The sequence below is a fragment of the Panthera tigris genome, chromosome C1 (genome assembly GCF_018350195.1).
Source record: "Panthera tigris isolate Pti1 chromosome C1, P.tigris_Pti1_mat1.1, whole genome shotgun sequence".
Lineage (NCBI taxonomy): Eukaryota > Metazoa > Chordata > Mammalia > Carnivora > Felidae > Panthera > Panthera tigris.
This window is the reverse complement of record NC_056667.1, coordinates 159,046,324-159,060,805: the sequence shown is the minus strand read 5'-3', so window position 1 is coordinate 159,060,805 and position 14,482 is coordinate 159,046,324. Positions and strand designations below refer to the sequence as shown.

The 14,482-nt window shown below is 37.0% G+C and overlaps 1 protein-coding gene across 4 annotated transcripts in view; it reads left to right on the top strand.

Moving 5' to 3' along the window:
* Window positions 1-14,482, top strand: part of SLC25A12 (solute carrier family 25 member 12) — a 127,015-nt gene that overhangs the window by 91,352 nt on the left and 21,181 nt on the right. For all 4 annotated transcript variants that reach the window (XM_042994701.1, XM_042994703.1, XM_042994700.1 and 1 more), the window contains 4 exons: window positions 102-183; window positions 1,406-1,564; window positions 4,662-4,714; window positions 5,176-5,256. In XM_042994701.1, coding sequence (XP_042850635.1) covers window positions 102-183; window positions 1,406-1,564; window positions 4,662-4,714; window positions 5,176-5,256 — 375 coding nt within the window. The remainder of the gene's footprint in view (window positions 1-101; window positions 184-1,405; window positions 1,565-4,661; window positions 4,715-5,175; window positions 5,257-14,482) is intronic.

Sequence of the window (14,482 nt, the reverse complement as noted above, 5' to 3'; positions counted from 1 at the left end):
TCGAGGTATCTGTGTTAAAATCGTAAAGTAGCTGAATTGTAGCCTTTTTTATTTGCCATATACTTTTCCGAGTGTCTTTACCTATTTTTTCCTCCCTGCAGCAATTGCACGGTTTAGGCAGGCCGATCTGGCTCCAGATTGCCGAGTCTGCTTATAGATTCACTCTGGGCTCAGTTGCTGGAGGTGAGTGACATGTCTGTGTGCTGTTTCAAGCTTGTGTTAATGCAGTACTATCTCACTAGACCGAGACAGGTCAGCAAAGGTGCAGTTTCTAGTTCTGCGGGTCGTAACTACAGAGCTTTCTGCAGTGTCCTTTATTTCTACCTGTGATGAGAGGATTGTCGCAGCACAGCTGTGGCCCCTCTGGCTCCAGTGTGTCTTGAGGACAAAAGTGAAAGTCTGCATGCGTGCTGCACTCGCCTTAATTATCCTGTTAAGACAGTATGAAGAAATAGAATAATGGTGTTGGGGGTGAGGCAGGTGTACAAATCCCAGAACCTTACAAAACAAAACAGCCTCCTAAAGTGATTGATTCACTGTAGGTTTTCTACTTGTATTTTTTTTTCCTCTCCCTCTTTACTGGCTAAAGAATTATCTAGACTTGTAGTTCATATTTGCTAAAATGAAGCCCTAGTCCCTGCTCCTAGGCAACATTTGAGAGACTTTTTTTTTTTCTTACATCTTTCCATATAAAATGTGTAGAATCTGAAGTAGCTTTGTTGAGAAGATCCTAGGAGGTGTGATTAAAATGCTTATGATTTTTCAAAACAAGCCTGAACTGATGAAACTATTGTTTTTTCCTTTTCAGTTTTAGAAGTTGCAGAACATGTTTTGGTTTTCAACAGTTGAAAAATAACACTCCACTTCATTTTATAATTTTTCCAGTGTCAGAAATTCTAAAGCCTGGCATTAAAAAAAGCCAAAAAACACAAATTCTGTACAAAGGGATAGGGTCATGTTGAGATGTGGTTCCAATATTATGGTCATAACTAAGAGTAATTTACCAAAATGCTTTAATAAACTAAGTTTTAAAATTATAGCTACCTGTTTCTACACATATGGTTATTTTAAAGGGTAAATGGTATAATATTTAGGCATTGAATGGAAAGTATAAAGAAATATATAATAGTTTCATGTTGTGGAAATCAAGTCTTGATGACTTAACGTTGGTAATGACTTGAAAATGCACGCAGTTGTTCTCTGAAGCAGCTGTATTTATGGGTCCCAAATGCTAGCCTGTTATCCTTCAGCAGTGTATGGAAGAAGGAAGAATAACATACAGTCTCTTTTGTGAGAATAGATACTGTGTTTTGTTTTCTAGTCCTTTGAGATGAGATTTGTTGTCCTTAAAGAGCCTCCATTTAATTGCGCTCTCTTCTAAGGGTAAAACTTGTTTTCTTTGTAGCTGTGGGAGCCACTGCAGTATATCCTATAGATCTGGTGAAGACCCGCATGCAAAACCAGCGTGGCACTGGCTCTGTTGTTGGGGAGCTGATGTACAAAAACAGCTTTGACTGTTTTAAGAAAGTCTTGCGTTATGAGGGCTTCTTTGGACTCTACCGGGGTGAGTAACTGTATCTTAGCTGCTGAAGTTAGTGGTTTTATCTCAGCAGCAGCAGATTTTAACACCTTGATTATGAAAAAAGTGTGTTGTCCAGTCAGAGTAGAGATGTTTCTCTCTTTTAATTTTCTTGTTGCTTGTTTCCCTTTTTACATTCTTGCTGGTAACTAGCAGTATGTGTGTAGACAAGGCCTTTATTTCTTCCTGACGTGTGTATTTCATGGAATCCAAATTCTGTTGCCACTGTGCTCTGACAAACTCAGGCACATGTCTGCAAGTGGAGTACAGGATGACAGCTAAGAAACAGAGAGCTGCTTTTCTCAAAGAGTTGGAGAAAAGAGATATGCCTCTGCTCTGTGAAATAGAAGCCAGGCAGTTAGCTGAAAGTGAGTTTACCCTCTATGCACTTGTTTCAATTGAAAGAGATATCAAATGTGTTTGTCTCTTCCAAGGAGACCATTCACAAGTCTTTTTTTCCAGTGAGTCATCTGAAGTTAGAAAAAAAAAAAAAATGAATAAAAGAAAACGCTTGGCTTCATGTCTCATTCTGTCTCCTTTCCTCCCCTTAGCTCAGAGGCACTGTGAGTAAAAGCAGAGAGATTTTCTTTTGCAGAGAATGTTACCACCAAGTCTAGGCTGAGCACAGTGCTGTCAGCATCAGAGGCAACAACCCCCTTGTAGAATTCTCCCCACCCCCATCGGCTTTGTAGGAACTTGTTCTCTTTGGAGAGGGAATGACTTTCATGTACATGTTTTCACATTAGAATTTAGGGTTTCCTTTGGGAGGGAGATTAATTTTTTAATCCCTTTGGGCGCCACTTGGAATTCTTTGAAAATATTCTCCACATGCTCAAGTCCAGAGCATTTTTGTAATTTACTGTACTTATTTGTTTGCACACACAGTCTCATTAATCCCTAGCTCACTCTGAGTTCTGTTGAACTGTTTGGCCTAGAACCTCTTCCTTGGAAAGAAAGACTGGACCTGAACAAAGCTTATGCTCATGTACAGGAGGAAAAAACACCTCTGGTTAGCATTATTTGCAGATATTCAAGTGAAAAATGTATCTCTGATACAGTTAAAGGAGAGGGTCATGAGGATGTTTATTATTGGCATTTTATATAGAATAAGAAAAGAGAGTGGTTTTGAAATCAAAGTAGGCTTAAATACCCTGCTCCTAAGAATGAATGTAGTTAATTTTACTCAAATATTCAGAACTCTAACCTCCCTGAATTCCAGCTGTATCACATGTACTCCACAGGAGGAAGGTGTGTGTTGTCCAGAATGCAGATCTCTGCCTGGGAATGCTTATTTTAAGCTGTCCTAAACCCTGCATATCTAGATTATATTTAATGAGGAATTTAATGAGGGTTGAGTGGTGCTAAGGGTTTTGTTTTTTTTTTTTTTTTCCTTTGTCATCTCCAATCTTTCTTTGTTGAAAAATGACCTTTCTTCCTCCTTGGTTTACTTTTTCTCTATCAGAAGTAACCTAGATATATACTGCACAGTTTAACCTTCTCAATGGATGGATGCTTACAGAAAATTTCATTTGGGAGAGATGTCATGTTAATGAAATGAGTCCAATATAGCAAGTTTAGGGGTGGGGGAGAGGTGGAGGGATTGTTAGCTTTATCCAGGATGTGAGCTGATAAAATCAGTTCTTTAAATGAGAGACTCTTGTATTAGGGAGAAGATTGTAGGAGTCCTGTATGTGAACACTATGATTATTGAGATTGTCATATATGGCTTAGAACTGGTCCATTATTCTGTCAGATGATTGACAAAATTGTTGACAGATTAGCCTAAATTTCTTTGCAGGCAACAATGATAAAATGACATAAATCAGTACTTTATTAAAATTCCATGAGCCTTATTGAGGCAAGTTGTAAAACAAATACACATGCTGACATGGTTGTATGGAAGTTAGATTAAAAGTAATAGGGCCTCATAATCATGAAGGTTAGAAAGTTAAGACTGCCATCTGCTGATTTATTCTTTTAAGTCAGTCTGCTACCCATTAAAGGTGTGTGCAGATTTGTGTTTGTCATTGATAATTCAGTTTGACTGACAGTAGCCTATATGTATGATTACTTGCTGGCTCTCAACTCTTAGAAAATCACTCAGCAGTATCCTCAAAGTAGGCTTAAGATCAGCAGTGAGTGTGCAAACACATACATAACTCCCCCTTGGCTGGGTGATTTAAAGGATATAGAATGTTTATTGTTAGCATCTTTAAAAAATGTATGCAAAAAATGTATGCCAACAATTTGAGTAATCTGTGTGCTTTACAAAGCTGAGCCTTATGAATATCTACAGATGTTGAATTGTTTATATATTTTTTTCTTTTGCAGTTTGCAGCCAGCCTGGGAAATTTAACTTTCTAAGAATAATGATTTCCTTTGTTTTAAGAAGATTCTTTTGAAATGTCTTAAGTTTGACATACATTAGTAAATAAGAATGTAGCACGCATATGTTTTTGTTTGTAAAAGATATCCATTAAATGATACTTAAAACTGCATTTTTCTTTGCAGTTTTGGCTTCCTTTAAAATAAATGGTACTGAATTCTGGTTTTCTCTATAAAGAGAAAATTATGCAAGTTGGTGTTCTGTAATAACCAAACCACTATATGCTATTATATAGGTAGTAGCATTTGTGGCAAAATCTGGGTCTTTTCAACACCAGGCTTTGCAGAGGTTTTCCAAGCATACAACATTGGCTTCTTTAAAGTGCCTGTCTATGTTTGTATATTGTTGGTTGTAAAGGGAGGGGATTTGGTTACATTGTTATTGGCAATGTTCAGGAGTAGAGAAGATCCATGGTCTCCATTCCTTGCTCACATACTTTTTGAGAGGTGTTAGATAATTAGGCTTTAAAGGAAGCATGCTTAAGAAAAGGATTTATAGCCTCAAGAAAGCATAACATTATATTTGACATCAGTATTGTATACATGTACAGAGTTTTTAGGATAGTCCGTTTTTCCATATTTTAATGAAAGCCCTAAAATGTTTGATGCATTAATAATATGGAAACCATTGCTTGTTGGGCTTGTATGTTCATGTTTAGTACATTCATATCGTTAATGCTTCTTTCTGTTTACATAGGTCTGATACCACAGCTTATAGGGGTTGCTCCAGAAAAGGCCATTAAACTGACTGTAAGTATCTTTCTCTTTGAATTTATGTCTTTTGTTCAGATTATCATTAAGCCAAAAATTAATGGTGCTGCTGCTGAGACTGGCACACTATCAAGACATTTGTAAAACTTTAAACTTTTATGTAGACATTTAATAATTTTTTAAAAGTTTATTTATTTACATTGAGAGAGAGAGAGAGAGAGAGAACCAGCAGGGGAGGGGCAGAGAGAGAGGGGGACAGAGGATCTGAAGTGGGCTGTGTGTAGACAGCAGAGAGCCTGATGCAGGGCTTGAACTTTCAAACCGAGATCATGACCAGAGCTGAAGCCAAACACTTAACCAGCTGAGCCACCCAGGCGCCCGATGTGATAATTTTTAATTTTATCATGAGACAAATATTTTGATGACTTGGAAAATGAATAACATGCCATTAGAGGAAATGGTTGAGAATTCTAGTTAACCGATGTTGTCTTTCTGATTAGGTTAATGATTTTGTCCGGGACAAATTTACCAGAAGAGATGGCTCCATTCCACTTTTAGCAGAAATTCTTGCTGGAGGTTGTGTAAGTATTAATACTGGGCATCTCTCATGACAAGTATGTTCCTTTAACCTTTTTTGCACATTAGATATAATATCTGAGTGACATTCCTTCCGAACTCAAGGGTTTCTAAGATTTTCTCAGTGATAATAAGGAATGCTTTTTAATTTCATTGCATGATCTAACTGATTTTAAGTGCAGAAAAGAGGTAGTATTTTTGTCAGCTCTAACTCTTAGAAGCTCCTGACATTATGTTCCATACTTTGTAAAGTTCTGATTCTGATTCTTAAATATTATAGAAAATAGAGTAGTGGATAGGGTTCCCATACATTTATATTGTCTGGAAGTTTAAGTGTGAGATGACTGATTAATTGAGCTCTTATATTTCAGGTGTAGGACTGAGTAAACCATTGTGGTATAATTATAATTTTCCTTCTTTAGGGACCAGAGGTTATAGCAAACAACTGTAATTATGTTAAGGCTATCACATTTCTGAATGCAGAGTTTCAGATTATATTTAATTAGAGCACAAAGGTTTCTATCTTTAAAATGTGAGTATAACATTGGATTTAGACCAATTCTCTAAGTTTGTAGCTCAACTAATTTTATTTGTGGTGTTCATTTCAAATTTGTTAATACACAATTTAAGACTTATTTAGTCCGTTTTGTCCCTGAAGCCCTTAATAATTTCCAGTTGAATTGGCTGACAATCCTGGCTAAACCCTCCTCAGTTGCTAGTGGAACTTGAGGTGATAAGGTCAGTGACCTTTGCAACTTTTAATTCAGAGAAGATGCCCTGAGGGTCAGAGAGAGGGGCTGCTCTGGATTCTTCTTGATGAGATTTGTCAGCCTGGTACATACCTGGGTCCTCACCTTTGGGCAATTGAAGTTCCTATTGAAGAGGTGACTTGGGCTCTTTGTGTGTGTGTGTGTGTGTGTGTGTGTGTGTGTGTGTGTGTGTGTGTGTACATATGTATGTATGTCCATTTGTGTGTATGCTTGTACACATGCCCACCCAAGTACATTCTCAGGAAGAAAACTCACCTCTTTGGCTGACTTTCTTTTTTCATGAAGGACAAATAACAAACATAGAATAAGACCTTTGTTTAAGCAGATCACAAAAAATATAGTTTCTCTTCTTCCTTTACCCTAATTAGATGCTGTAATTATTTCTTTTCTCATGAGAGAATGTTTGCAAATCATAAATATTCTTTTTCTCAGTTGTTTTAGTTTTTAGTTTGGTTAAGAAATTTCCTAACTTAGTTTTGCAACTGCTCATGCGTACCCTTGCCAGAAATATCCTGAGTCATGCTCTTTCTGTCCCATGTAGCTAATTATTTGTTTCCATTTGTAATACCCAGAGGTTTTTGCCCATGAAACTGACCTGTTCCAATGTCTGACATGTGACCTAGGTGGTTAAACCGTAATCAGATATTTGGTTCCTTTGTTTTTCCTACCATGGACCCTGTTTCTAGGTTTGAACTTTGGGAATTTCTATTGAAGTCTGGGGTGCCTTGAGGGTTGTGCTGACACTCTAAATTTCTTCTTTCATCGTGACTTCTTTCTGAGAGCTTTGATGGATTGTCTAGTTGGAAATTGACAGCATGAAAAATAGACAGGTTGGGTTGTAGGCAGAACAATGAGGTTGTCCACAGTTCTTCATCTCAAACATTTTTTGCTGCCCTCTTTTTTCTAAATTTCTTCTTCATTCAAGGAGGACAGAAAATGTGTAATTACTGAGTTTGTATTGATGAATTCAATTACACTACAGTGTAAATGATTGTTAAAGCATAATCTGCCAGTTCTCCCAAAGGTCTATGTATTTCAACAGAGAATAAGGCCTTAAACGAAATGAGTGAGTCTCTGTGTAAAGAATATCAGCCACTGTGGAATACAGGAATTCTCTCTTTCCCGAACGAAACGTGATAGACAGCCACCAGATAAACACTGAGAAGAGTGGTTACCCATGCGCCTGATTGTGAGAACCCTCACCATCCTGGCTAGTGGTGGTGATCTAATGTGCAGTGTCCCTGTGGGTATTTGGCTGAATGCTGTCAGTGCCACCAGCTAAGAACAGTGCTCATGTTTTTCCAAAAATCACTCAGTTTTAAAGACCTACCTTGTGTTAACCTAATGCAAAACATGTTAGCCTAATGCAGATTATTTCAGAGGAAATGGTTCAAACTGAGCAGTCATTATTGGTTTTATAGGTTTTTTCCCCAGCAGAAGGATCATCTAGGACTTGGGCTTTGAGTTGCCTATATATAATGGAGAGAAATTCTGCTATGAAAATGACTGTTGCCCTCTAGGAAAAATGGTGTTCATTGACTAGATAATGAATTGACCAAGAAATAAAAATACCTGGTCCTTAGACCTTATTTTTTGTTGTTTGTTTTGTTTTATGACCTATTTTTTAAAAATATGGTATTCGATACATGCCAAAGAATACATACTATATAAATCTAAAGAGTAATAATAAAATGAGCATCTATAAGCCTGTCACCCAACTAAAATATTACTATAATTCACACTGGTTTTTGCTTCTAATGTAGCTCTAATATGCTAAGATTGCTAATGAGCAAGCAGTAGGGACTTTTCCTATCTGAACATTTTATAGGCGTTAACTATCTCATTATCATTCCCACCTGCAGGTGAAGAAAAGAAACCTAAGTGAGATCCAGTACTTAGTAAATGGTAAAGTTAGGATTCAAACCACTTTTTTTTCAAATGCATATTTATTCATATTTGGTATATTTCCATTTATTCATTCTTCCATTTATTCATTCTGATTCAAAACCAGCCATCAAGGCTGAGAAGGATTTAGCTTCTTTTTTCCTGTGAAGAAAACCAGACTTAGGATATGTTTACGTCTCATAGAAAAAGGGTAGTTGCTGATCATTCTCACCAGATAAAACTTAATCTTAAGTCTAATCATATTCTGTGGCAATTTGAAGGTAGAATTTCTTATTGTGATTTGCTTCATTCCTACATATCACCAAAGAAAATACATGCTTATGATTATAATTCATCATAATAGCTGCCATTTCTTAAGCATCTCGTACTGGACTTGTACTTTATAGGCATCTTCTTATTATTATTCTTAGCTTGAATTGAAGAAACTAAAAACTCAGTGGAATGTAGCAATATTTGGTGTTTGTTTCTGTTTATTCATTTTTTATTTATTCTCTCATTCATTGAATGCCTGCTGTGTTTCAAGAATATTTTTAAAGCAACAGCTTTATTAAGATATAATTCTCATACCCTACAATTCCCCCACTTTAACGTGTACCACTCAGCAGTTTTTAGTATATCCAAGGAGTTGTGTAGCTATCACCAAAGTCAATTGTAGAACATTTTTATCACCCCAAAAAGGAACGTGGTCCCCTCTAGCTGTCGCCCATCAGTCTTTCCTCTTTGCCTCTGCCAAGTCTTGGGCAGCTGTTAATAAGCTTTCCATCTCTACAGATTCACCAGTTCTGGACATTTCATGTAAATGGAATGAAAAACGTGTGGCTTTTTGTGTCTGGCTTTTTAAAATTCAGCATAATGTTTTCAAGGTTCATCCATGTTGTAGCATGGATCAATGCCTCAGGTCTTATTGCTGAATAGTGTTCTATTATGTAGATATGTCACATTTTGTTTATTGATTCATCAGTTGATCATTTGGGTTGTTTCCACTTTGTGGCTATTATGAATAATGCTGCTCTGAACATTAATGTAAAAAGTTTTCTGCGGACATGCGTCATCACTTCTCTTGGGTATATACCCAGGAAGTGGAATTGGTGGGTCATATAGTAACTCTAATTTGTATTTTGAGGAATAGCCAGACTGTTTTCCAAAGTGGCTGCACAGTTATATGTTCCTACCAGCAGTGTAGGAGCTTTGAGATTTCTTGACATCCTTGTCATTGATTTATACCATCCTAGCGGGTATGAATGTTACCTTGTTGTGATCTAATGACTGACAGTGTTGAGCATCTTTTTAAGAATGTATTGGCATTTATATATCTTCTTTGGAGAAATGTCTCTTCAGAACCTTTGCCTGTTTTTAAATTGGGTTGTTTTTTATTATTAAGTGATAAGAGTTCTTCGTATATTTAGAATCCCTTACCAGACATGTGATTTCTAGTATTTTTCACTTTCTTGACTGTCCTTTGGAGAATTGGACTTTGATTCTAATGAAGTCCAATTTAATTATATTTTGTTGCTTGTGCTTTTGGTGTAATGTCTAAGAAATTATTGCCTAATCCAAGGTCACATAGATGAATACCCATTTTCTGCTAAGAATTTTGTAGTTTTAGCTTTTACATTTAGGTCTTTGATCTTTCACACAAATTGTTAACCTTAATTTTTTAGGGTCTTTTGCCCTGAGCATAGAGATTATTAAATGACAGTTTTATTTTTCATTGTTAACATTTTGGTATATATTTCCTTCTAGTGTTCTCTTACACATGCTCACCTGCATGTGTGTACACACACACACACACACACACACACGCTTTTTAAAACCAAATGGAAGTTTTGTTGACTCTGAGTTCTTGATCGAAGATACAGGCTGCTCTTACTTTCTTTTATTTTCAAGTGTGTGTGGTGGGGAGGGACAGAGGGAGAGGGGGCAGAGGATCCAAAGTGAGCTCTGGGCTAACAGCAGAAAGTCTGATGTGGGGCTCGAACTCAGGAACCACGAGATCATGACCTGAGCCGAAGTCAGACGCTTAAGTGACTGAGCCACCCAGGTGCCCCAAGGCTGCTCTTAGTTTCTAAAGGCAGCAGAGAATCAACAGCAGAACATTTCACTTTGGAAGCAGAATATAACCTTTGGGAAAAGAAATAAAACAGGGTATGCATTTTTAAATTTTAAATCTTCATTGCGAACTTTAACCAACTTTTTAAAATATACCAAAACCTCGAAAAAAGACTTCTAATTCAGAATTTATGGTAATATAGATGTACCCTCATAAGTCTTTTGTTGTTGTAGTATCTATATCATAGTTACCTTTTTTTCTTTGTTTTAATATTTTTGTTTTTTAAAATTTACATCCAAGTTAGCATATAGTGCAATGACTTCAGGAGGAGAATCCAGTGATTCATCCCCTACATATAACACCCAGTGCTCGTCCCAACAAGTGTCCTCCTTAATGCCCTCGCCCATTTAGCCCATCCTCTCATCCAAAACCCCACCACCAGCCTTCAGCTCTCTGTATTTGAGTTTCTTATGTTTTGTCCCCCTTCCTGTTTTTATATTATTTTATATTATTTTTGCTTCTCTTCCCATAACTGTTTTGTATTTTAAATTCTACATATGAGTTAAGTCGTGTATTTGTCTTTCTCTAATTTCCCTTAGCATATGATACATTCTAGTTCCATCCACGCTGTTGCAAATGGCAAGATTTTATTTTTTTGATTGCCAAGTAACATTCCATTGTGTATGTATATACATATATGTATATATACGTATGTATACGTATATGTATACACACACACATACATACATACATACCACATCTTCTTTATCCATTCATCAGTCCATGGACATTTGGGCTCTTTCCATACTTTGGCTATTGTCAGTGGTGCTGCTATACACATTGGGGTGCATGTGCCCGTTCGAAACAGCATACCTGTATCCTTTGGATAAATACCTAGTAGTACAATTGCTGGGTCATAGGGTAGTTACATTTTTAATTTTTTATTTTATTTTTATTTATTTATTAAAAAAAATTTTTTTTAACATTTATTTATTTTTGAGACAGAGAGAGACAGAGCATGAACGGGGGAGGGTCAGAGAGAGAGGGAGACACAGAATCTGAAACAGGCTCCGGGCTCCGAGCTGTCAGCACAGAGCCCGATGCGGGGCTCGAACTCACGGACCGCGAGATCGTAACCTGAGCCGAAGTCGGTCTGAGCCACCCAGGCGCCCCAATTTTTTGAGGAACCTCCATACTGTTTTCCAGAGTGGTTGCACTAGTTAGCATTCCCACCAGCAGTGCAAAAGGGTTCCTCTTTCTCTGCATTCTTGCCAATATCTGTTGTTGCCTGCAGTTGCTAATTTTAGCCATTCTGACAGGTGTGAGGTGGTATCTCATTGTGGTTTTGATGTGTATTTCCCTGATGATAATACAGTTACTCTTGAGTAAGTTTTACAGCTCTGCAGAGAGGGAAAACAAGCGTGTTTCTGCCTGGGATCAAACTGGGGACCTTTCGTGTGTGAGGTGAACATGATAACCACTACACTAAGGAAGCCAGCTGTTGTATAACCTATACATTGACCTTTAGGTTTAACAATTGCTTGACCCTTCTTTAGGTGGGGTTGGGGCAGTATTTGTGTGTATGGTTACCCATAAATATATGTTACAGATGCTGTATGTGTAGCATATATAACAAATATTTTTGGTTTCAAATATTTTTTTCTCATTGCTCTTATAGGCAAGCCATTCCTATTAGGCCATATGTTTTTCTTTTTCTTTTTCTTTTTCTTTTTTTTTTTTTTTTTTAGAAGGTCTCTGTATATGTAGAAATCCATACATACATGTATACACACATAGTACATGTCCATATCAGACATAATATAATTGAGTGCTTAATTATATCTGTTGTGAGCAAGAATAATATTTTAACGTCAACCTAGAATTTTCAAAGTACTTTAATATGCACATGGTCACTTCTTGTGAAATAGGTAAATGAGGAAAAGAAGCTTAGAAAGGTTAAGTCTCACCCCAAATCACACAGCTAATACATGCTGCAGGTTTCATGTGAGCACCAAATATTTTAAGAACAATTCCTTTTGTTTGATAATGCTCTCTTGGAGAATCAAATCCAGGCCCTCTTCATGTGTCAAAATAAATCTAGGTGAGCCTGTTCAACTTTGTGATGACTTTTCTTTTTTTTTTAATTACATTGTTATCTATATGATAAAGATGTAGTATATATCTGAGTATATAAACACATATGTGACTATTTAGGTGTAATTAACATACCAAAAAATGAACAGATCTTAGATGTCAGCTCAGTGAGTTTTAACAATTGTATATACCCGTGAAATCACCACTCAAGACAAGATATAGAACATTTCACCTCAGAAAGCTGATTCATTCCTCTTTCTAATCAATCATTCCTCTGTTCCCCTAGGTAACCACTATTGTTTCTTCTTAGATTTCATATAAATGAAATCATACAAAATGCATCCTTTCATAGCTGGCCTCTTTTGCTAAACGTGTTTTCAAGAGTCATCCTTATTATTGTGTGGGTATCAGTAGTTAGGTTTTGTTTTTAATTTTACTGAGTATTATTCCACTGTATGAATTGACCACAATTTGCTTATTTGTTCTTCTGTTGATGGACATTAAAAAAATTTTGTTAATGTTTGTTCATTTTTGAGGGAGAGAGAGAGACAGAATGAGAGCAGTGGAGGGGCAGAGAGACAGGGAGACACAGAATCTGAAGCAGGCTCCAGGCTCTGATCTGTCAGCACAGAACCCAACGCGGGGCTCGAACTCGCAAACTGTGATTTCAGGACCTGAGCTGGTCAGTTGCTTAACTGACTGAGCCCTCCAGGCACCCCCTGTTGATGGACATTTGAGTTTTTTCCAGTTTGTATCTGTTATAAATAAGGTTGCTGTAAACATTCTTGTATAAATCTTTTTGTCAACATTTTTCACAGGTGAGTATTTAAGAGTAGAATAGGGTACAGGTTGTGTTCAATTTAAAAGACACTGGGTCGCCCAGTCAGTTTAGTGGCTGACTCTTGATTTTGGCTCAGGTCGTGATCTCATGGTTTGTGAGTTTGAGCCCTGCTTTGGGCTCTGTGCTGACAGCATGGAGCATATTTGAGATTCCCTTTCCCCCCTCTCTCTGCCCCTCCCCTGCTCTCTTTTTCTCTGTCTCAAAAATAAAGAAATGTTTAAAAAGTTAAAAAAAAAAAAAAAGAAACTGCTAATTGCTTCTTTGAAATGGATGGACCATTTTACAGTCTCAGCAGCAGTGTCAGATATTTGTAATTCCACATCCTCACCAACATTTGATATTGTTAGTCTTATTTTATTTTATTTTATTTCTTTAATATTTTTTAATATGTATTTATTTCTGAGAGACAGAGTGTGAGAGAGTGTATGAGCAGGGGAGGGGCAGAGAGAGAGGGGGACAGAGGATCTGAAATAGGCTCTGAGCCTATAGACAGAGAGCCTGACACAGGGTTTGAACTCACAAACCATGAGATGATGACCTGAGCTGAAATCAAGAGTTGGCCGCTTAACCTCCTGAGCCACCCAGGCACCCCAAAGATTTTATTTTTTAAGTAATCTCTACACTCAGTGTGGGGCTCCAACTTAACGTCCCTGAGATCAAGAGTTGTATGCTCCACTGACAGGCAGTCGGGCACCCCTAATTTTTTTATTTTAGTCATTCAAGTTGGAGTGAAAGGATGTCTTTTTGTGGTTTTAATTTTCATCTCCCTGGTGTATAAAGACATTGATCATCCTTTCATGTGTTTTTTAGCTATTTGTATATCTTTTTTGGTAGTATCTATTCAAAGTTTTCTGCTTATTTTTTATTAGGTTTTTATATTTTTTATCATTGACTTGTAGGAGTTCTTTATCCATCATGGATGTAGTCCTTTGTCAGATGTATGTATTGTGAGTATTTTTCCCAGTCTGTGACTCATCTATTATCTCAATGTGTCTGTGGGGTTTTTGTATTGAGGTGTAATTGCCATATAACATATTAGTTTAAGGTGTACAACATGATTCAATGTTTGTACATACTGTGAAATGATTACCACAAGAGTGTAGTTTCCCTGTCACCATAAAGTTACATAATGTGCAGTATAGTATTGTGTATAGTCACCATGCTGTACATTACATCCCAATGACTTAATTATTTTATGCCTGGAGGTTTGTGTGTCTTGACCCCCATCTCCTATTTCACCCACCCTCCTAATCTCCCTACCTTCTGACAACCACCAGTCTGTTCTCGGCACCTATGAGTTTTGTTTTATTCATTTTGTGTTTTAGATTCCACACATAGGTGAAATCATCCACTCATTGCCTTTCTCTCTATGCTTTATTTCACTTAACATAATATCCTTAAGGTCCACCCATGTTTCTACATGGCAAAATTTCATCTTTTTTTATGCCTGAGTAGTATCCCGTTGTAAACATACACCACATCTTCGTTATCCATTCATCCATTGATGGACACCTTGGTTGTTTCTATATCTTGGCTATTGTGAATAATGCTGCAATTAACATAGGGGTGCA